The sequence below is a fragment of the Staurois parvus genome, unplaced genomic scaffold, assembly GCF_062004578.1.
Source record: "Staurois parvus isolate SC_StPar_1 unplaced genomic scaffold, SC_StPar_1.0 ptg000017l, whole genome shotgun sequence".
NCBI classification, from domain to species: domain Eukaryota; kingdom Metazoa; phylum Chordata; class Amphibia; order Anura; family Ranidae; genus Staurois; species Staurois parvus.
In genome coordinates this window covers 22,879,270-22,902,101 of record NW_028317813.1, presented here as the reverse complement: position 1 = coordinate 22,902,101, position 22,832 = coordinate 22,879,270, and the positions used below count along the sequence as shown (strand labels likewise).

Here is a 22,832-nt window from a genome sequence, read left to right as displayed (position 1 = left end):
TGGTAAGTGAAAGCCTCTCTCTAATATTTATGCTGTCTGCAATGTTCGGCCAACAGCAGGATTGCCTGTGCTTGCTACACATGCCTATTGCTAGCCTATCACTGAAGGAAGAAGACCGAGATTGTAGGAAAAGCTTCTGGGAAAACGACACCAGTGGCTGGTGAGGTATAGCACAGATCTGCATTACCAAAAAAAGGACAAGTTCAGAATAAATTGACCGTAATATGCAAGTATGCTGAAGATTCTCGCACATTGTTGGAAGTGTTTTCCTACCCCTTGTTTTCTGGAGTATGGGGTTCAAAACAGGAGAACCCTGACTTAACTTTCATAAATAATTACCTTGCATGATCTCTCTGCTTCTCATTAAATGTCTTCAAAATTAAACCAGTCACTATATATACATATGTGCCGCTACAGGACAAGCTCTACTAAAATTAATTTTCTCAACTCATTAGCAACTGCATTGTATAGCAATTACAGTGGGAATGTATGCATATCCCAATAATGCCATTAGTACAGTAACAGAAATGATTATGATTTCAAAGAAGTGTTGAAAATTTAGCAAAACATAAATGTTAATACAATGGGGTTAATTTAGTAAAACTGGTGAGTGCAAAATCTAGCACAGCTGTGCATTGCAGCCAATCAGCTTCTAAAATCAGCTTGTTCATTTAGGCTTTGCCAAAAAAAACCTGGAAGCTGATTGGTTTCTATGCACACCTGCACCACATATTGCAGTCTCCAGTTTTAGTAAATCAACCCCAATCTATTGGTGTATGCAAATAGTCTACTGAGTCTAAATACCTTTTGTATCACTCAACCCTTCCTCCTAGATTGTAAACTCTAACAAGCAGGGCGCTCTGTTTCTTCTTGTACCAAATTGTAATGTAACTGTAATGTTTACCTTCATTTTGTAAAGCGCTGCGCACACTGTTGCAGCTATATAAATCCTGTATAATAATAATAATAATAATAAATTGTTTGCATTCCATGTGATACTGATACACACTTTGGCAAATACACAAGCGATTCTTGTGAACACTCATGACAGTTTGCCTTCCAATGCTTATTAGATATACTACATAAAACATAAAAGATGAATATTATTCTAGTAAGTTTTTTATAATGCTATAACAAGAACACAATGCACATTTAGTAAAAATTAGTAATTGGTTTAAACATTCTTTATTCTTGATACAGAATTTTTGGGATAAGCCCACTTTTGATCTAATGCAACAAGGCTAAATCCATATAGGAAACCTGTAGTGAGAAATTACGGAGACTGCCATTGCTGACCTTGCCTTATGAAAATTCTAGTTCCCTAGCTATCGCATTGATCTAGCAGCTTCATTAATTTCACTGATCCAGAGAAGATAGTTTTAGTTCTGACTTCAGAACAAGATGTGTATGTAGATCAGGAAAGTAAAAAACCCAGAAATCCTAATCTGCATTTGTATGCGTATGCTGGTTCACTAAATCAAACTATTAAAAAACAAGGGTTGGCCAGGGAACTAACTTTTTAGGAAGGAAAGGTCAACAAGAACTCAAAGATCAGCACTTGGTGTCAAAAAACAGCAGCTAGCACAAACGGTCAATAAACAAAATCTTCACAACACACAAATAAATACAGTGAATAAAATAATAGGTAAGATATCAAATTATATGTGAACAATCTTAGGTCCATAAACACAACCCAAAATGCATCTAAAAGTCAATTTTCACCACATTATATAGAGCAATTCATCTTCAAAGTATAGATGAATATGTGAACGAAAAAAGTAAGTATAAAAATGGAAAGAAAAAATAATTTCAGCCAGAGTAAATATTAACCATAATGAATGTTCAACCACATTATGGTAATTCCTCAAGACACAGATCATGGCCTCCATCTGGATAGAACAGTCCCTTTAAGGATAATGACTCTCTGGTAATGGCATCAAAGGTGTCCTCTTTGTCATATGGCCAGCGATGATGTAGTGGAACTAGATGGGAAAATGCTCACCACAGGAGCCCTGTCTTTTGACCCCTGAAGATGCTCTAGAGCAGGGGTGTCAAACTGGCGGCCCTCCAGCTGTTGCGAAACTACAAGTCCCATCATGCCTCTGCCTTTGGGAGTCATGCTTGTAACTATCAGTCTTGCAATGCCTCATGAGAGTTTGGCAACACCTGGAGGGACACCAGTTTGACAACTGTGCTCTAGAGTGTGAAACATGTTGTATGCATCTTAGAGGGCTGATGTCACGTCACATGGACTTACATGTGGCGGCCATCTATGTAAGTGTTACCGAGCTGCATATTGTTAGGTTTGACACTTCAAGTTTTAATAAAAGGTACTTCATTATGAGCATTTCTCCATCTAGTTCCACCACATCCTCGCTGGTCATATGACTAAGAGAGTCATCATTCTTAAAAGGAACCGTTGCATCCAGATGGAGGCCATGATCTGTGTCCTGAGAAATTGACATAATGTGGTTGTGCTGCCTGTAATTTAAGCAGCCATACCTTCTGGTGAGTGCATTGTGTTTGGTGGTAGTTCATTTGTTGGAATAATATATCATTGGATCAGACCGACTTGGATGCACATAAAGAATACACATGATCATTTGGTTAATATTTACTCTGGCTGAAATTATTTTTAATTTCCATTTTTATGTTTATTTTTTTCATTCACATATTCATCAATAATTTGAAGATTCATTACTCTATATTTAATATTTAAAAAGACAGTGATCACTATTTCATGGTGGATCATAATTTCATGGTGTTATTATTTTCATTTGAAGGGATAGTGACTATATTCTTAAGCTTATATTGCATGTGATGAACATTCACTTTTAGATGCATTTTGGGTCGTGTATATGGACCTATGATTGTTCACATAAATTTCATACTTCACTTATTATTTTATATACTGTGTTGGAGCGCTGCACTGTGTTTATTTGTATTAATATAAACCTCATGTTTTTCTCATGGCAGTTTTTTTAATAAAGGGTTCAGACCTTACACTGAATATCACCAGAGACAGCCAGGCAAGTAGTATTTTTAAGGCTCTCAGTAGTGATAGCCTTCATTTTTCTCTCAGTATATATTTCCTTTATATATTTATATAACAGGCAATAGGATATATGTATGTGCATGGATAAAATGTATATATCTTTATTGAATGTTAGTGGGAGCATGGCAAGATATAGGATAAGGCAGGTATGGGTTAGCATGTAAACAGGACTTCTATTCAGGTATTTCACACTGATCATCTAGGATCTACAGCAGAATGATTATACTACAACAACCAAGTGAAAAAGTAGCTATAATGACTTAAGATGTTCTACCAAATTGTGATATATGGAATAAAATTAAGGACTCTACAAATATACAGAGATCCATTTTCCATCCCAATTTACAGACATGAATTGAGGACTAATGGTGAAGAATGAACTCAGACAATGGCAGAGCAAGCATTTTTAAGAACCATCAGCTTTCCATGCTACACAATGAGAGAGACATGGGCTCCTCTATTCAATAGAGTAAAGATTGATGTGCAGAAAAGAGTATGGTATTGCAAGTAATCAGATGTTCATAAAACTGTCTTAAAGCATATCTAAACCCAAAAACAAATAATTAAACCCCAACTCCTGGCTGGAAGATAACAAAATCCCATTCAGTGGGTGGGGTCCTTTACATTGCAAGTTTTAAATATTAATTATTTCTATGGAGGTGAGAAAAGTCTGCTTCACTTATCTTACCCCCATTCTGGTTGGCTCCAGAGCTGTCCTCCTCTCCCTACTGTGCTCTGGGCTGTGGCCATTCCTTCTCTATCATCACATACAAAGCAAGACTTTTATCTCTGAATTGTACATGGAGGAGGCAGGAGTGTGACCAATGCCAGGAGCGTCTTAGAGACAGGGCTTTGTGGGACTGGTCACACCACTGCAGGGACCCCACTGAACCAAGGAGTAAGGTCAGTATTACACCATATTCCTCCACACCTAGGCAAAAACACACATTTAGCCCTTGTAGCGTATGTGGGGACACTGGAAGAATAGTTTTTTTCTTGTAGTTAACTAGCCCGAGATATGTTGGTTACATTAGTTTTCTTTTTCAGGATTTTTGCCTTTTATTTTCACCTTGTAATCCTGCAAATAACACAGTGCCTGACCCTTTGGGATTTTTTTTACAAAATCAGGCTCACTTCTGCAATAGAAACAAATCAGCTGCCAGGTTTTATTGCCAAAGCCTAATTCAGGCATGTCCAAAGTCCGGCCCGTGGGCCATTTACGGCCCGGGGGTCGGTTTAATATGGCCCTCCAACAGCCCTCCCTGCCCTGTGTAATGTGGCCCTCCCACGGCCCTCCCTTCTATGGCAGACAGTCTTCTGCTTTAGAGCAGAGGGCAGTGCGCATGCCTGACTGCGGCGCGTTCTCCCAGGTCTGTGTAAATGCGGCTGTCGCACGGCCCTCCCTTCTGTGGCAGACAGTCTTCTGCTTGAGAGCAGTGCGCATGCGTGACTGCGCCGCGCTGGGAGCGACAGAGGGCGGTGACGTCAGGGCCGGGCTTCCAGCGTGAAGTGTGTTTCTCTTCCCCTCCCTGCTGCTGAGCAGAGACTTCAGCTCCAGCTACCTTTTTCACCCTTCACATTAGTGCAGGTAAGTTTTTTTTTTTATTTATTTTCAATACATTGTGAAAACTCAGCTGTCAGTTGATCTTAATGTTATGAAATGAAAAGTATGTCGTTTGCAATTAACTTGGCATAAAATAATTTATTTGCATTTAATTGTAATAGTTCAAAGAATGTTCGGAAAAATGTTCGGCCCTCCACCATGTTCACTTCATCCAATCTGGCCCTCTTTGAAAAAAGTTTGGACACCCCTGGCCTAATTGAACAAGCTGAGGTTAGAAGCTGATTGGTTTCTATGCAGAAGTGAGACTGATTTTGCACTCTCAGCTTTAGTAAATAAATCCTTTCATGTTTATGCTTTTTTTTCTCCATTGTATCAATATGACAACCATAGGTGTCACACAAACTGGACTTCAGCTATGTTTGGTGGACTAATGGTATTAGTAGTTTACATAATTAAGATCAGGTTCTTTAATGCGCAACAAGGACAATGCATTTTTGAATTTTGCAAAAAATGTTCTTGAGAACTAAATTAAACACCATATTCTGCAAGATATTTTATTTTAGTTTTTGTGTTCAGATACGCTTTAAACTGATACTGTCACGTCATAAAAAAAAGAAAACAAATATTGCTTTGTCTAAAATGTATAATACTTCCTTTATCTACTTCATTGCAGCAGATCTCTTGCTTTGTTCTCTTGCAGAGCTAAAGCTGCTTATAGGAATCTACAACATTTGATGCTTTTTGGTACATGAGATGGCTGCGCCTCTGTATTGTGCATTGTGACTTTTGCCCCACAGCTGCTACATCACTAGTGGGTCCCTTCCCAGCTACAGGGGTGGGGTGCCACAGCATGCGAACAGGGATGCAGCCAGAGGTGATGGATACTGAAGATTCTTAGCGGCAGAACCAGCTCTGCAAGTCAGCAAAGTTTGACTTCTGACAACTGCAATGGTATTGAACATGCAATATACAAAGCAGTGTTGTTTACTTTTTAGGGTTCATTCTCATGTGTACATAGGCCTGTACAGCATGTAGAGGAGTTGTGTTTATGTACCTGGGAGGCATCGGTGTTCCTCAAAGCCATGGCCTGCAGTCTATTAAAGATAAACAACAGGCTGACAGATGGAGCAGCTTTACAGCTCTTCCCCCACCCATATGGAAGAAAAATATATTAAAAAAAAATATTTTTCCCAAATATATTGACATATATTTGAAATGGTACAATTTTGGCCATATTCAATATATTTCAAAATATATTTCAATATATACTGCATATTGAAATGTGATTTCATTACAAAACATATGAACAATATTTTTAAAAATACAAATCATATATATATATACTGCATGTTGAAATGCACTTTTTATATATTAGAAAAATATCTGAAAATTGTTTTTAAGTATATTTTTTACATTTTTACATATATTTGTAAATGCATTCCAAAAACGTAGATTTGTATTTTTAAGGACATACAGTATATTTGAAATGTATTTTAAAAATATTTTTCATATGTTTTGTAATGTAATCACATTTCAACACGCAGTATATATATATATATACATGTACACACAGGTGAAACTCGAAAAATTAGAATATCGTGCAAAAGTTAATTTATTTCAGTAATGCATCTTAAATATAATATATCAATACTAATATACTAATATAATATATAAATACTAATATATGAGATAGACTCATTACATGCAAAGCAAGATAGTTCAAGCCGTGATTTGTCATAATTGTGATGATTATGGCTTACAGCTCATAAAAACCCCAAATCCACAATCTCAGAAAATTAGAATATTACATGCAATCAATAAAACAAGGATTGTACATAGAACAATATCGGACCTCTGAAAAGTATAAGCATGCATATGTACTCAGTACTTGGTTTGGACCCCTTTTGCAGCAATTACTGCCTCAATGCGGCGTGGCATGGAAGCTATCAGCCTGTGGCACTGCTGAGGTGTTATGGAAGACCAGGATGCTTCAATAGCGGCCTTCAGCTCTTCTGCATTGTTCGGTCTCATGTCTCTCATCTTTCTCTTGGCAATGCCCCATAGATTCTCTATGGGGTTCAGGTCAGGCGAGTTTGCTGGCCAATCAAGCACAATAATCCCACGGTCATTGAACCAGGTTTTGGTGCTTTTGGCAGTGTGGGCAGGTGCCAAGTCCTGCTGGAAAATGAAGTCAGTATCCCCTATAAAGTTTGTATGTGGAAGGACGCATGAAGTGCTGCAAAATCTCCTGGTAGATGGCTGCAATGACCCTGGACTTAATGAAGCACAGCGGACCAACACCAGCAGATGACATGGCTCCCCAAATCAACACAGACTGTGGAAACTTTACACTGGACTTCAAGCATCTTGCAGTGTGTGCCTCTCCTTTCTTCCTCCATACTCTGGGTCCTTGGTTTCCAAATGAGATGCAAAAGTTGCTCTCATGAGAAAAGAGGACTTTGGACCACTGAGCAACAGACCAGGTCTGTTTTTCTTTAGCCCAGGCAAGACGCTTCTGATGTTGTTTGTTGTTCAGGAGCGGCTTGACAAAAGGAATACGACATTTGAAGCCCATGCTCAGGATCCGTCTGTGTGTGGTGGATCTTGATACACTGACTCCAGCCTCAGTCCACTCCTTGTGAAAGTCCCCAACACTTTTGAATGGCCTTTTCCTGACAATCCTCTCCAGGCTTCGGTCATCCCTGCTGCTTGTGCACCTTTTTCTTCCACACTTTTCCCTTCCACATAACTTTCTATTAATGTGCTTTGATACAGCACTTTGGAAACATACAACTTCTTTTGCAATTACCTTTTGAGGTTTTCCCTCCTTATGGAGGGCGTCAATGATGGTTTTCTGCACAACTGTCAGGTCAGCAGTCTTTCCCATGATTGTGATTCCAACTGAACCAGACTGAGAGACCATTTAAAGGCTCAGGAACCCTTTACAGGTGTTATGGCTTAATTAGCTGATTAGAGTGGTACACTTTGAACCTAGAATATTGCACCTTTTCACAATATTCTAATTTTCTGAGATTGTGGATTTGGGGTTTTCATGAGCTGTAAGCCATAATCATCACAATTATGATAAATCACAGCTTGTACTATCATGCTTTGCATGTATTGAGTCTATCTCATATATTAGTTTCACCTTTTAAGTTCCATAACTGAAATAAATGAACATTTGCACGATATTCAAATTTTTTTGAGTTTCACCTGTATATATATATATATATATATTTATTGAAATATATTTTGAAATATATTGAATATGGCCAAAATTGTAGCATTTCAAATATATGTCAATATATTTGTGAAGAATATTTTTAAAATATATTTCAAGTATATTTTACTTCCATGTGGGCACTTCCAAGCATTTATATCTTTGCAGGGATGGATGCTAAATCCTGTATGCAGTCTGTCTTAGCAGGCTGCTGGCTGCAGCTGTTGAAACACCCTTCACTACTGGGCACTTAAACACACACAATTCTGCACCTCTAGACCTCTAAATGAGCCCTTATGAAGCAACAGTGACTCTTGAAATATACTGGAAATTGATTTCTCTCTATGAATTACAAGACTTTATACCTTAACTGCACTTCTTTATTGAATAGACCCCCAGAAAGGTATAGACAATATTTGATCTTCTCCCTTGAAGTGGTTTACAATAATGTTTCTTTCTTGATAATGGATGAAGCAGTGTATGGTAAGCTGGACCGTCATAGCACAAGCAAGCTTCTTATCAGCTCTTTGCTAGCATGGTCAGATGTATAAAGACACACTTACCTGTTTGTGAACCTTTGTAAGTTGCTCCAGGTTGTTCTCAAGAAAGGAAATCTTCTGCTTCTGGGAGTGAATCCCCCCACTATCCTCGGGTTCCATCTCAGCACTCTAAAAAGAAAACATTTTTATTGAGCAAAACAGCCCATTCACAAATGTCTGTTCTACTAACAAAGTCTACTGTCACATCCAACAATGTCCTTTGGTTCTTGAGTGAGCTTTGCATTCCCATACACTTGTATGGGAATGCAAAACCCATCTGATGGGAACACATGTTGTACTCAGGATATGAAGAATAAAAACCTTTTAAACAGGCATTGGGCAAATTAGTAACTATTATGCTTTATTGCTGCAACAACACTATACTACTGGGTGTGGGATGGGATGCAGTAGTGTTCCTTACATGATCCCTCTTGGACTCCTCTTGCTTCTCCTCATTGGTGATTGCCTTTATTCATGTTGTTTTCCTAACCACTTGATTTTAGCTACTGTTTTACCTACCTCATCATCTGCTGAAGTTGAGTTTCTGCTAACGAAATGCATAGAGGTGATGGCTCACTGAGTCTCTCACCATTGTTGTTTAGTGTTGTACTGATATAGTGATCATTGTAATATTGCATGGTTAACTGCTTACCGTCTGCCATATAGCAAAAGTACTGCTACAGGGCAACACAGGTGCAAAAGCACATATATATATATATATATATACGGTATATATATATGTGTGATTTTGCAGGTCCGGGTAAGGGGCACATGCGAGGTGAGCACGTGCCCTACCTGCGCCGCCATTCGCAGCCTCGGTTGTCAATCACTGGGTCCGGACTGATGATTACTCGCCGGCGCCCGGAGATTGCGGAGCATCCCCCGACGGGGGGAAGAACTGTTTGTAAACAATACAGTTCTCTCCCCTGTCAGCTCCTGCACACTGCTTTGTATGGCTGTGCATACCACAGCCATACAAAGCAGTGTGCTTACAGTGAAGCACACGCACAGCACACTATGTAAAATGGCACACAGCACACAGTTAACCCTTTGATCGCCCCACATGTTAACTCCCTTCCTGCCCAGTGTCATTAGTACAATGTCAGTGTTTTTTATTAGCACTGATCACTGTATTGGTATCACTGGGGATGTCAGTGACACCAAGTCAATTCCCCCCCAATGTCAGTCCCTCAGTCCCACTATAAGTCACTGATCGCCACCATTACTAGTAAAAATAAATAAAAAAATTCCACTATAAATACTGCCATTTGTAAACGCTATAACTTTCACATAAACCAATTAAATTACAGGTATTGGGATTTTTTTTAGCAAAGACATGTAGCAGAATACATTTTGGCCTAAATTTATGACGAAATTAGATCTTTAATATTTTTTTATTGGACATGTTTCATAGTAAAAAGTCAAAAATATTTTCTTAAAATTGTTGGTCTTTTTTTATAGTGCAAAAAATAAAACCCACTTAGGCGATCAAATATCAACGAAAGAAAATTCTATTTGTAGGAAAAAAGAACGCAAATTTCATTTGGGTGCAGCGTTGCATGACCGTGCAATTGTCAGTTAAAGTAACACAGCGCCATAGCGCAAAAATGGCCTGGTCAGGAAGGGGGGTAAATCCTCTGGAGGGCAATTGGTTAAATGATAGGTTGACTTTTACAAAATGTAATAAATGCACATTTTTTTCAGATAAAAATATGCATTTATTATTTTTTATGTTAGGCACCTGTAAAGCATTGAACCCACGATCAGCAGATCATAAGTATAATGCTATGGTCCTGCAGATTGTCTGTGTAGCTGTCTGCTCGTACCTCTGATACAGGCAGGCAGTTAAACTCTGACAGGAAGCTCAATGAACTACCTAGAGCATTCAACAGCGCCCTGATAGTTCATTGAGCACTACAAGCCGCCAGCCACAAAGGCTGTCAGAACACTGTGAATGAAAGACATGGTCGGGCGGGCAGAGACCTGCATGCCTGTATTTTTTCTTTCCTTGTGAAAGCAAGCAGGGGGAGAAGATCCCCGCCTGCTGTAAAAAAGGGGACTGGGGGTTGGTTAAGTGCAGGGGCCAGTGCATTTGAATATGGGTGTACCATGTAACTTGTTTAAAAAGGTGAACTTATCCTTTAAGCTTACAACATGGTGGTATACAGTCAGGGCTGCTGTTAGAAACCAAGGGGCCCCATACAGCAACCTGGTAGGGCCCCCCCTTCCAAAAAAAACATAGTTTACAATGCTTCAGTTATGAATGTACACAGTTAGCGATTGGTACTGATCACTCATTGTGTTCATTTGGGAAAGAAAGGAGCTGATAGATGGGGTGTATTTATTGGACCCTTTCCCCACTCTCCATCCCGAAAGATCTTATTATGTGCCTGCAGCTGTTGAAAGGATAGGAGGGAAGCTGACAGCACTGTGGGAGTGAGCACACAAAGGGGGCAATTACTGGAACTGATCCCCTGTATGGGTTTCTCTGCAGCAGCTGAAAGTCAGCGGGAGGGAGAGAAGAAGCCAGCTTTCAGCTGCTGCAGAGATCGTCATACAGGGGATCGGTTCCAGTAATTACCTCCTCCTACCATACCAATCATCATCCCTGCCTACAACTAATTCACCCAGCTGCCTGGGCCCCCCTGCTGGCCTGGGCCCCGTACATGAGGACTGGTGGTACCCCCCTTATCCACGGCCCTTTATACAGTATGTGATGTGAGCACAGAGCTGCAGTAAGTTTTTACAATATATATATATACTTTTTAACTTATTTATCTATAATAAAATGATGAATTCTTAAAAAAAGAGTCCTCAAGAGTTTGGTAGCTAAAGTCCTGTAGACTGTACTTCTGATATATTGCAAATTTGCTGGGATGCTGGTACCTGTATACTGTATCTACAGTAAGATATCAGTCCTTCTATGTTACATTTATTGAGCTCTGTAATACTACTTTTTAAAAACACGATGCATTGTAACCCATGGATATCATCCAAACACACATTAATTAACAGGACTTCTATTTGAAAGGCAATTTAAGAATGGAGCCTTATAATTACTTTAAAAAATATAACTTTTATTAATCACGAATGCATGAAGTGTTACAAAATAACTTACTTTCTTGACTCGAGATGTGACGTCTTGAACAAAAAGCTTCCGAAGATTGTGGAGGGTCTGGAGTTCACGTGCCTTGAAAAATATTACAACATGACAGTAAATTGATACAAACAGGATCACAAACATTACAATAGCAGAAAAAAAGACAAACACTTACAACAGTCTCCTCGAGCCCTTTAAGATCCTGCTTGGACTGCTCGTGTTTCTCGTACAGAAATCTATCAGCAAAAAAAACATTTAAAATATATGGAATAATTATTTCACAATAATTAGAGAAAACCAACACTCTGCAGGTTCTAAAAAAACAACAATGGTATCTTAGTGCAGCTTGCTTTTCCCTGCTTCTCGCACCTGTTGAGGTTATCAGTTTTGTTATATTTCAGCATGTCAAAAACAGAATGTGAGGAATTTTTTTTTTCTCAATCTATATCTCCATTGGCAAGATTTCTGCACCTCACTTCCTGGCTCTGACTGCCTGTGACAACCGCTAATACTTTAATAAAATGAAAAAAGTTAGGATAATTATTTACAAATCATACAACCATACACAATCCATGTGCTTAATAGAGTCCACAGTGTTTCAAATGATTATAATACTTCACGAATTTGAAGAAGTGCAGAAAGAATATATGTGATTCATCCATTTATAAGTGCACCTTCATGAATTCAACACACTCCACCACCATGAATCACCAATGATAAAGGCCAAAACACCAAATATGTTGGACCATAAAGTTATAAATGGTCAAAATGGCTTTAGAGAAATACACCTTCCACAGCTCTCCTTACAGGATCTGCGGCCAGCGCACTGCACTTTATGTGCAAATTATTTTTTTTTTCTATTAGATCATACTTTTAGGCTAAGTTCACAAAAGTGTTGCATTTTAAAAAGCTTTTAACAAGAATTTCGACATGTTGCACAGGCATTTCTGACATGTTGCACAGGCATTTCTGACATGTTGCACAGGCATTTCTGACATGTTGCAGAGGTATTTCTGACATGTTGTACAAATGTTCAGAAGTCATGCCAAGAGACGCTGCACAAAAGCCAGGTGAGATATTTTTGTTTTATTTTTTATAGTTTTAAAATGTAAAATGATCACTTTTCACACTCTGCATCAGCGCCATGTTTACAGTGTGTTTATGGTGGACTTGCAGTGCATTTCAACAGAAGTGAGTGAAGGAGTTTACAAACGGTCAACTCCACAATGCTAACACTGCCAAGTGTACATCTTCATTCATTCCCGTTTTACCAATCGTGAGTGGCATTGGTAGGTGGTAGGGAAACTGGTTAAAAATGCAACCCAACTACCCATTTTTAATGTCTGTGTGAACAGGGCCTTACTACTAAATGTATTTTACTTTGCAGATTAAGTAGCAACAAGTCTAAGATGCACAAAATCAGGAACTCCAGTTGGAAAATATTGCTGTGTAAGTTTCTAACTCCCAGTATGCAGCCAAAACTGAAAAATTTAGTTTTTGTTTAGCTCACTCCTAATTTTGATTCAATATGATTTGCTAAAAATGTATCTCCAACTGGTAAAATGAAGAAAGATGGAAAGGCTCCAGCACTTGAAGGCAATGGAGTTCTGACCTAAAACTGTGTGCCAAAAAAGATTGAATAGCTATGAACGCTTCAGAGACTTGACATCTTTCTTTTGATTATCTTTGTACCTTTTACTATTTCGGGCTCTTCAAACAGATAACAACTGTGGGCTGTGTGGCCTCCACAGATCAACACCGTGATTCATCGGTTTTAATTCACCTTTATTTGTTCCCTACACTATAATAAAATCAAACAGAAGGTCAGCAAGGCTAGGCTATGTTTGAAGAGTTACACTTGGTCCCTGGACTGTCGGTTGGGCATCATAAATCTCTAGATCAGGGGTGTCAAACTGGCGGCCCTCCAGCTGTTGCAAAACTACAAGTCCCATCATGCCTCTGCCTTTCAGAGTCATGCTTGTAACTGTTAATCTTGCAATGCCTCATGGGACTTGTAGTTTGGTAACAGCTGGAGGGCTGCCAGTTTGACACCCCTGGTATGGATCCATAGATCTTCAGAAGAACAAGATACTAATACTAGTGAGGACTGAAACGGTACTAACGTCAGCTCCTGCAGCTTGTTGCTCTTCTCGTGTTCCTCACTTTTCAGCTTCTCGTAGTCAGCTCTGAGCTTCTCCAACTCCAGCTGCAGCTTCTGGTTCAAACTGAGAAGAAAACAGGCACAAAAATTAAATTTACCAAATATTGTATTCCTCTTTCATTAAATCAGATACTCATCACATGTTCATGTTAGCGGTTATTGTTTAGTGCAGTTGTAGCCAAAAACCTAAGTGGCCATAAAACTGAAGGCATACAGCAGTGGTGTAAATAAAACACTGTTGAAGGCAAATTTTGCAAAACATAAATGTTCACGAAATGGGGTTAATTTACTAAAACTGGAGAGTGCACAATCAAGCCCAGATGTGCATTGTAGCCAATCACCTGCTAACAGTGCAAGTAGCAGGGCCCTCCTAACCCTCTTGTATTGAACTGTGTTGATGCTGTATTGTCTCCCGTTATATTGTAAAGCGCTCAGCAAACTGTTGGCGCTATATAAATCCTGTATAATAATAATAATAATAAAATCAGCTTGTTCAATTAAGCTTTGGCAATAAAACCTGGAAGCTGATTGGTTTCTATGCAGATGTGAGCCTGATTTTGTACTCTCCAGCTTTAGTAAATAAACCCCAGAATAACCTGAATCAATACATAAACTGAAAATGGTGTGAGCTTCCAAGACAATCTTTACTAAGACAGGCAATTTTCTTCCACAGGTGGAAGGAAACAAAAATTTCTGGGGAATCCCTGGCAGAACATAATTAGTGTTTTCAGCTATAGTGGCAGCATTAGTCTTTCGGGAAAAACCCAACAGGCTGGTTGTCCACAAGTTGACTGACAGTGTACAACCAGGGTGCCCATACATGGATCGAAATTCAGCGGGTCCCTGATGAACCGGCTGAATTTTGATCCACGTATGTCCAGCCTAATGCATAAAGTACTTGCTAAATTGTCACAGCAACAAAGTAGTAGTAAAGGAAACCTGCTAAGAAAGAAAGATAGAGGCTGACAAACCTTGTTTTCCTTTCTACAAATGTTAGTTGCCTGGCTGTCATTATGACCTTTCCGCTTCCATTTGTTAAGTCACTGTTATGAATAAAGGTAAATATACATACAAGGCTTTCTGACTTATTTCTTTCATACCTTCCAAACTTAAGCTACATCAGTGACTATAAAGTACTGAAGGCAAGGGATCAACATTATAGCCAGGAAACTCACATTTCCAGAAGTAAACGTTTTAAATAGGACTTTTACTGTAGTATTTTGTTTTGCAATTTTAAAGTTTCTTACTATTGGCATACACTGTGACCTCTACTTATATAAACCATGTAAGAAAAAAACGATATGATTGCAGTAGAATTACATGTCATTGCAACATGATATAAATAAAATTCCAACAATTCATATCAGATCTTACTCTTTGAGCTCGTCGATGATCTTCTGTTTCTCATTTATCTCATCACGGAGACGCGCCAATTGTTTATGATGGGCCTCACGATGGCTTTCCATCTGCATCTCCAGAACCTTCTGAAGCAAAGAAATATAGCTAAATGTGAACCTTACATTTCACTATGCACTCAAACCTGAACCAAGTACTGAGTGTTGTCAAAATGTACTGAAAATGCCAAATTAATGCAGTTCCATTAATTCTTTATCTAAACAGTAAGTGTATCGAAACCCAAAAAACGAAAATGTAATATATCGTAGCTTACCAGTCTCTATGCTAGGTTCTCATTAGTGCGGATGTGGAAATGTGCGTAAATCACACGCATTCCCGTACCTGCATGCAGCCACACACGAACGTGGTGCTTTAAAGAAAATGCATGGAGATGGCATTAACTCTTAATGGCACCCTACACACTGATAAGCACGGTGCAGTTTCCCGCACACATGTATTCATGGTGTCAAAGTGCCAAAAGGTTTCCATGTGGGCGTGTTTTAAAAAAGGTGCAGGAACCTTTTTCCTGCAGGTAAATGCAGGCACAGCAGCCTGTTCAAATGAATGAACTTCTATTCCCACACAAATGAGGCATGCAGAAGTACACTACTGTGAACCTACCCTAAGATGAGATGGCAGCATTTCCTACATTATAAACTAAAAAGCACACCTTTTTTGTCCTGCAGCACAATTAAAGTAGAACTATGGGCGAAATAAAACATGACATTATTCTGCCAGTCAGTATCAATAAAAAAGCAGTTTTTGTTTTTACCTGAGTATTCCTTGTAACAAAGTTTTTTTATTTTAGGGCCTCGTTCACACCATACGTGCAAAAAAATTATGGAAACTGATGCACAGATTTCACTTGCAGAGGCATCAATTTACATCAGTTTTCAAGAGCACTTCAATGAGTTTTATACATGTTGCAGATTCCTGCTCACAAAATCTGCATGTGATACTAGTGTTGTGGTGTGAATAGGACACATAGAGAACAATTGATTTCAAGATGCCTTTGCAGAACCTGTGCAGAAAAACTTAAGGTCTCTGCGCCATGGTGTGAACAAGCCCTAAAGAATAACTTCTTAAATGAAAAGTTATTACATGGAAATAGAAAATACAATAGAGTACAATACAAATGACTACAAATGTTCCATTAAGTAGTTATCCAACTAGACACAATAGAGAGTAATATGCATAGACCACATTATGTACCGGTACTTCACATTATGTGAAGAATCAGAATCAGCAAGCAATAAAATCACTGTTACAGTTTAGGCAAAAGAAATTCAGGTAAACCATTGGCTGGGTATGGTTTTACTTTTCATAAAAGTACAACACCAGCTTGTAGTAAGTTCAGGAAGGACAGATGATATATTCCATGCAATCAGGTAGGTTAAATAGAGGGTCATAAGCATGTATCAGGTGACTGCACCAGTGATCCCATATCTTATAATGCTTAGAAGAACACCCCCTGTTTATAAACTATATATTACATTTTTATAGGGTAGGGAGGTGTTATTTTTAGCTATCCAGGCTTGGAGGGTGGGAGGGAGAGCCTGCATCCTACTATGAGCTATCCATTTTCTGGCTGTAAATATGCAAGAACATACTCATGAATTTATCTGAACCGGGATAAAGTCCCAATAAACGTTGTTTGGGGTTCAAGGACAAGGGGGATCCCATTTTGTCATGTAAAAATATTATCATTTGTATCCAAAACCCTGAATCTTAAGAAAATCCCACAGAATATGATTAAATATATCTGGATGAGTAAACACATCTGGCATAGAGGACTGTGCATGGGGTGGAATTTGGAAATACATATTGGAATTAAATAAGCCCTATGCAGGAAGTATAGTTGTGTGAAATGATCCAAAATCTTAAGGTACACCAGTCTGAAATTATCTAGAGCTTCACCCGATTCCACATCATCTAGATCATCTACGTCTACTTCCTAGGAGGTTTTGGGAGAACAGGTAATTTTGGAGGCGAAGGGGGAGGTAGTACATTGAAAAATGTAGAAGTAAGTTTTTTGGGGTCACTGCCATTTATAACCTCCATTGTAGGAATGGGTGTAGGTATCAGGTATGTGCTGAGGAATTGGGCTTGTAGTGCATGATGCAGTTGGAGATAGGAGAATAGCATACAGTTTGGCAGTGTAAATTCATCCTTCAACACTAACGCGTAAACCACATGATGGATATGGTATATGCCCTTAGAGGCCCACAAATCTCAATCGGGTACTGTTAGAAGCTCAGGTAAATGATTGTTATGCTAGAGGGGGGAGAAAGTGTGAACCATTGGGGTATTTGATTTGATCATAGCCAAGTAACAAACCCGTTTGTGGTGGTAAAGAATACTAGTTTGAAAATCATCTGCAATGGATCCCTGGACCCCTCTTAACACAACACACAGATGTTGTAGAGTGGCAGACGTGGAAGATTTGCAAACTAGGGATACATAGCAGAAATGATTGGATTTATCTACATGATAGAGAGGAGACAGTTGAGTGGCAAGGTTATATAAGCTAAAGTATGGGAGTGCTGAACCCTCTAAGACGAAGACAAATTATTGAAGACGAAGGACTGAAGCAAGGTGTCCATAATCTTAGAGAAATTAAGAGGTACATATATGAGGGAATGCCTGAGAATACATAGAATCCTGGGCAGTAAGATCCTCTTAATTAAACTGACTACCCCTAAGGCTAGATTCACACTGATGCATTATAACTTTGATCCGATTTTCAGTGAAGTTGCAGTGAGGCTTGATGCAATTTTGACGGCTACAATCAGGGCTGCTGTTAGAAACCACGGGGCCCCATACAGCCACCCTGACAGGGCCCACCACCCGAAAAAACACTCTATACTATGCTACAGTTATTAATGAACACAGTGAGTGATTGGTACCGACCACTCATTCTGCTCATTCAGGAAAGGAGGGGGCTGGTAAAAGTGACATATTTACTGGACCCTTCCCCCATTCTCCATCCTGAAGGATCCTATTGTGTGCTTGCAGCTGCTGGTAGAATGGAGAGGAGGGAAGCTGGTAGGACTGTGGTAGTGGGGGCACACAAGGGGGGCTAGGCAGCAAGGGGAAACATATGGTGCACAGGAAGGATGATGAGTGTGACAGGGGGCAATTACTGGAACCAATCCCCTGTATGACTCCCTTTGCAGCAGCTGAAAGCCAGTGGGAGGGAGAGGAGAAGAAGCCAGTTTTCAGCTGCTGCAGAGAGAGCATACAGGGTATCGGTTCCAGTAACTGCCCACCCCGCTATGCCGATCACCCTCACTGTCCACATCTGATTCACCCAGCAGCCTGGGCCCCCCTGCTTTCCTGGGCCCCGTACAGGAGGACTGGTGGTACCCCCTTATCCACAGCCCTGGCTACAATTTCTGTGCTGGCCAAGAATGAGAGCAAAGACTGGAAGAAAACATGCTATGATCGTATCACAATAGGACAGATAAGCAATTTGAAAGTGTTTCCATTTAAGTCTATGGTCCACAGAAATGCATTGCATTGCACCAAAGAAGCAGAGAACCCTTTCCCAAGGTCAGATTGCAGCTGTGCTGCATTGGTATGAACAAGCTCCATGGGAACCAATGTTATTTCCCTTGTCTTGCAGTTCAGTGAGATCCCGATTCACATCTGAAATCACATCAGTGGGAACCAGAACGTCTTGCCCATGTTTGAATTCTGTCTTTTATTAGGTTGAATAGGGATTCAATGTTTAATGATATATAGTCTGATGGGGATCTGGTGACAACATAGTTTTATTATCTGTTGATCCTGCCAGTACACATTGCAGCAGTCACAGAGCAGAATGTTTTATACAACATGTCGCTTTTGGCAGGTGGTACTGCCAGACTGTGCTGCAACCACGTTCAATGCTTGCAGTTGTGATGCAGTACTGCAGGTCCCCCTCCACCCAAAATACAGGTGTCCAGGTGGAAGCATATCACTTCTGAGCTGCCTGTAAAAACCAGCTTGGATTGAGAATTCCCCTGTGGATCCCTTTTCAGAGCTATCCATACCCCCCGTTATTACAAGGCTACTGTGCTTTTTTTTTTAGAAGGGAGCACAGCATTATGACCCAGTTAAAAGAAACAGAAAAGTAACAGATTGACTGGCTGGATCAACGGGTAAAAAAAGGATATTTCAGGGAGACTAAAAAAACTCCTCTGTTAATGCTAGCCACAGACTGCAGCACATATGTCACTTTTGATTTTGTTTATAGTTGTATGTTAATAATATAACCGGATACTTGTTACCAAGAAGATGTCTGAAGGAAGATCTTTCCATATCAACCATAGCAAGCATACTGTTAGACAAACCCAACCCCATTCACACCTCACAGGCCAGCCTGTATCCTCTTTAATTCCCTGCAATCAGCTGGGTGCCAAGGCTCTGGAAACCACTCTTCCTGCACTGTAGTTCACCATCCTAAAAATGGGCCTCACATTGAAGAGACTGAACTCCAGCCAATGTTTATTGCAACCACAGCACAGTGATCCCTGTGAATAAGACCTGATGTGGGTGAAACACACTGTGGTCATGGCTTTGGGTGGGTATAAGCGGTGTCCTGGTATTGGCTGGAGTTGAACATCTTTGGTGTGCAGCCAATGATTTGGATGGTGAACCATAGCAAGCCATTACATTCCTCCATTTGTGTTTTAATTCATGAAATAGAGAAACTGACTGGTTGCTATGGACAGCACAGACAGTTCTAGTTCTGAACATTTTCCTAAACAAGACTCAGTGTGATGTTGTCAGATCTTCAGATTATGTTCTGAATGCGTTTATAAATGTGCTGATCAGAGTAATAGAAAATCAGAAAGTGTGTGTTCTATCACTGATTAGAGCTCAGTTCTAGAATATTTGTGTGGTATATCATCAATAAACTTTACTATATTTATAACAGATTGATTTGACTAATGACACAAGAATGCTGACCTTAACCTCGTGGGCTTCCACCTCATCCTGCTCCTTATCCTTTGCTGCTACTTCAGTCACATTTTCTGCCAAGTGAAAGTGACAGTGCTGATTATACATCATTTTCAGTGAATCACAACATCTCTGACATACAGTCAGGTCCATAAATATTGGGACATTGACACAATTCTAACATTTTTGGCTCTATACACCACCACAATGGATTTGAAATGAAACGAACAAGATGTGCTTTAACTGCAGACTGTCAGCTTTAATTTGAGAGTATTTACATCCAAATCAGGTGAACGGTGTAGGAATTACAACAGTTTGCATATGTGCCTCCCACTTGGTAAGGGACCAAAAGTAATGGGACAGAATAATAATCATAAATCAAAATTTCACTTTTTAATACTTGGTTGCAAATCCTTTGCAGTCAATTACAGCCTGAAGTCTGGAACGCATAGACATCACCAGACGTTGGGTTTCATCCCTGGTGATGCTCTGCCAGGCCTCTACTGCAACTGTCTTCAGTTCCTGCTTGTTCTTGGGGCATTTTCCCTTCAGTTTTGTCTTCAGCAAGTGAAATGCATGCTCAATCGGATTCAGGTCAGGTGACTGACTTGGCCATTGCAGAACATTCCACTTCTTTCCCTTAAAAAACTCTTTGGTTGCTTTTGCAGTCTGCTTTGGGTCATTGTCCATCTGCACTGTGAAGCGGCGTCCAATGAGTTGTGAAGCATTTGGCTGAATATGAGCAGATAATATTGCCCGAAACACTTCAGAATTCATCCGGCTGCTTTTGTCAGCAGTCACATCATCAATAAATACAAGAGAACCAGTTCCATTGGCAGCCATACATGCCCACGCCATGACACTACCACCACCATGCTTCACTGATGAGGTGGTATGCTTAGGATCATGAGCAGTTCCTTTCCTTCTCCATACTCTTCTCTTCCCATCACTCTGGTACAAGTTGATCTTGGTCTCATCTGTCCATAGGATGTTGTTCCAGAACTGTGAAGGCTTTTTTAGATGTCGTTTGGCAAACTCTAATCTGGCCTTACTGTTTTTGAGGCTCACCAATGGTGTACATCTTGTTGTGAACCCTCTGTATTCACTCTGGTGAAGTCTTCTCTTGATTGGTGACTTTGACACACATACACCTACCTCCTGGAGAGTGTTCTTGATCTGGCCAACTGTTGTGAAGGGTGTTTTCTTCACCAGGGAAAGAATTCTTCGGTCATCCACCACAGTTGTTTTCTGTGGTCTTCCAGGTCTTTTGGTGTTGCTGAGCTCACCGGTGCGTTCCTTCTTTTTAGGAATGTTCCAAACAGTTGTTTTGGCCACACCTAATGTTTTTGCTATCTCTCTGATGGGTTTGTTTTGTTTTTTCAGCCTAATGATGGCTTGCTTCACTGATAGTGATAGCTCTTTGGATCTCATCTTGAGAGTTGACAGCAACAGATTCCTAATGCATATAGCACACTTGAAATGAACTCTGGACCTTTTATCTGCTCATTGTAATTGGGATAATGAGGGAATAACATACACCTGGCCATAGAATAGCTGAGAAGCCAATTGTCCCATTACTTTTGGTCCCTTACCAAGTGGGAGGCACATAGGCAAACTGTTGCAATTCCTACACCGTTCACCTGATTTGGATGTAAATACCCTCAAATTAAAGCTGACAGTCTGCAGTTAAAGCACATCTTGTTCGTTTCATTTCAAATCCATTGTGGTGGTGTATAGAGCCAAAAATGTTAGAATTGTGTCGATGTCCCAATATTTATGGACCTGACTGTATATCATTCAAAGTGACAAGGTGAAAACATCACATATCCCCTGTGATAAACAAAGACATGACAATCCCAGCATCTGCCATTATTACTTATTATAAGATGATGCTACAGATTGGACTGTACTAGTCCTATGCATACACCCCCAGGTCAATTTCTGGTGTGCAAAGAATCACTGCAGTCTTACCTCATTTGAGGCAACTAGCATTTGTGAAATTCTGATTTTAAAGTATATGTCAACCCTCACCTTGTAAAGCAACCCATTCAGCTTAAAATAGAAATAAAAGGCAAACGTGTGTTTATACATATATATATATATATATATATATATATATATATATATATACATTGAAAAAACATTCTAACTACCCTTTTTCCATTTTTTTTTTTATAAGTGATCACATCTCTGTTCTCAGCTGCATCAGGGCAAAAGCAATACACTGATCTTCCCAGTGAATGGCTGTGCAGGAGAGAATGTCAGCATAAGTTTGACTATTGGAGGACAGGTAGGCTATTCTCCCAGCACAGCCAGAAAACTGACCATGCTGTGATGGATGTGCTCTCATGTCTAGCGTGAAATAGGTAAGAAGGGGGACATTCTGAATCACCAGATATTTTACACAAAGCAAGCAACGCAAAGAAAACAGAATATTTTTTAACACAAGAACGTGGTACAACAGACACAAATCAGAAATATGAAATGTTGGGGTAACATATTTTTGAAGTGTGGTAATTAAGCTTGCTTATATGTGGCATCTTAACCATGCAGGACAAATGAATAGGCTGGCTTCATGTGTGTGTTGAGGGAACACACATTTTAGCAGACATTACCACAATGCCTGGTAACCCACAACACTTAGCCTGGTACAGCGCTTTGTACTGCCATTTATTTAGAATAGCAGTGCCAATGCAAAACTAAAGTAGGTGTCAACAGAGCCGCAATGGGACTGATTCATTAAAACCAAAATAGAAAATGAACACAAAATGAAAGCTGTCACATGCCCACCAGCAAGAATTCCTCTTTCATTTTTTATAAATTGCAAGGTGACACCTTATTAGTTTCTATTAAC

The 22,832-nt window shown here is 39.7% G+C and overlaps 1 protein-coding gene across 3 annotated transcripts in view; it reads right to left on the bottom strand.

The window, feature by feature from the left end:
• KIF5A (kinesin family member 5A) overlaps window positions 1–22,832 on the bottom strand; it is a 209,377-nt gene that overhangs the window by 31,202 nt on the left and 155,343 nt on the right. For 2 of the 3 annotated variants that reach the window (XM_089681366.1, XM_089681383.1), the window contains exons 18-23: window positions 19,988–20,052; window positions 15,014–15,123; window positions 13,602–13,703; window positions 11,654–11,714; window positions 11,497–11,568; window positions 8,403–8,507 (exon numbers count right to left, since the gene is read on the bottom strand). In XM_089681366.1, the coding sequence (XP_089537492.1) occupies window positions 8,403–8,507; window positions 11,497–11,568; window positions 11,654–11,714; window positions 13,602–13,703; window positions 15,014–15,123; window positions 19,988–20,052 (515 nt within the window). The remainder of the gene's footprint in view (window positions 1–8,402; window positions 8,508–11,496; window positions 11,569–11,653; window positions 11,715–13,601; window positions 13,704–15,013; window positions 15,124–19,987; window positions 20,053–22,832) is intronic. The other variant, XM_089681375.1, reaches the window with a different exon arrangement.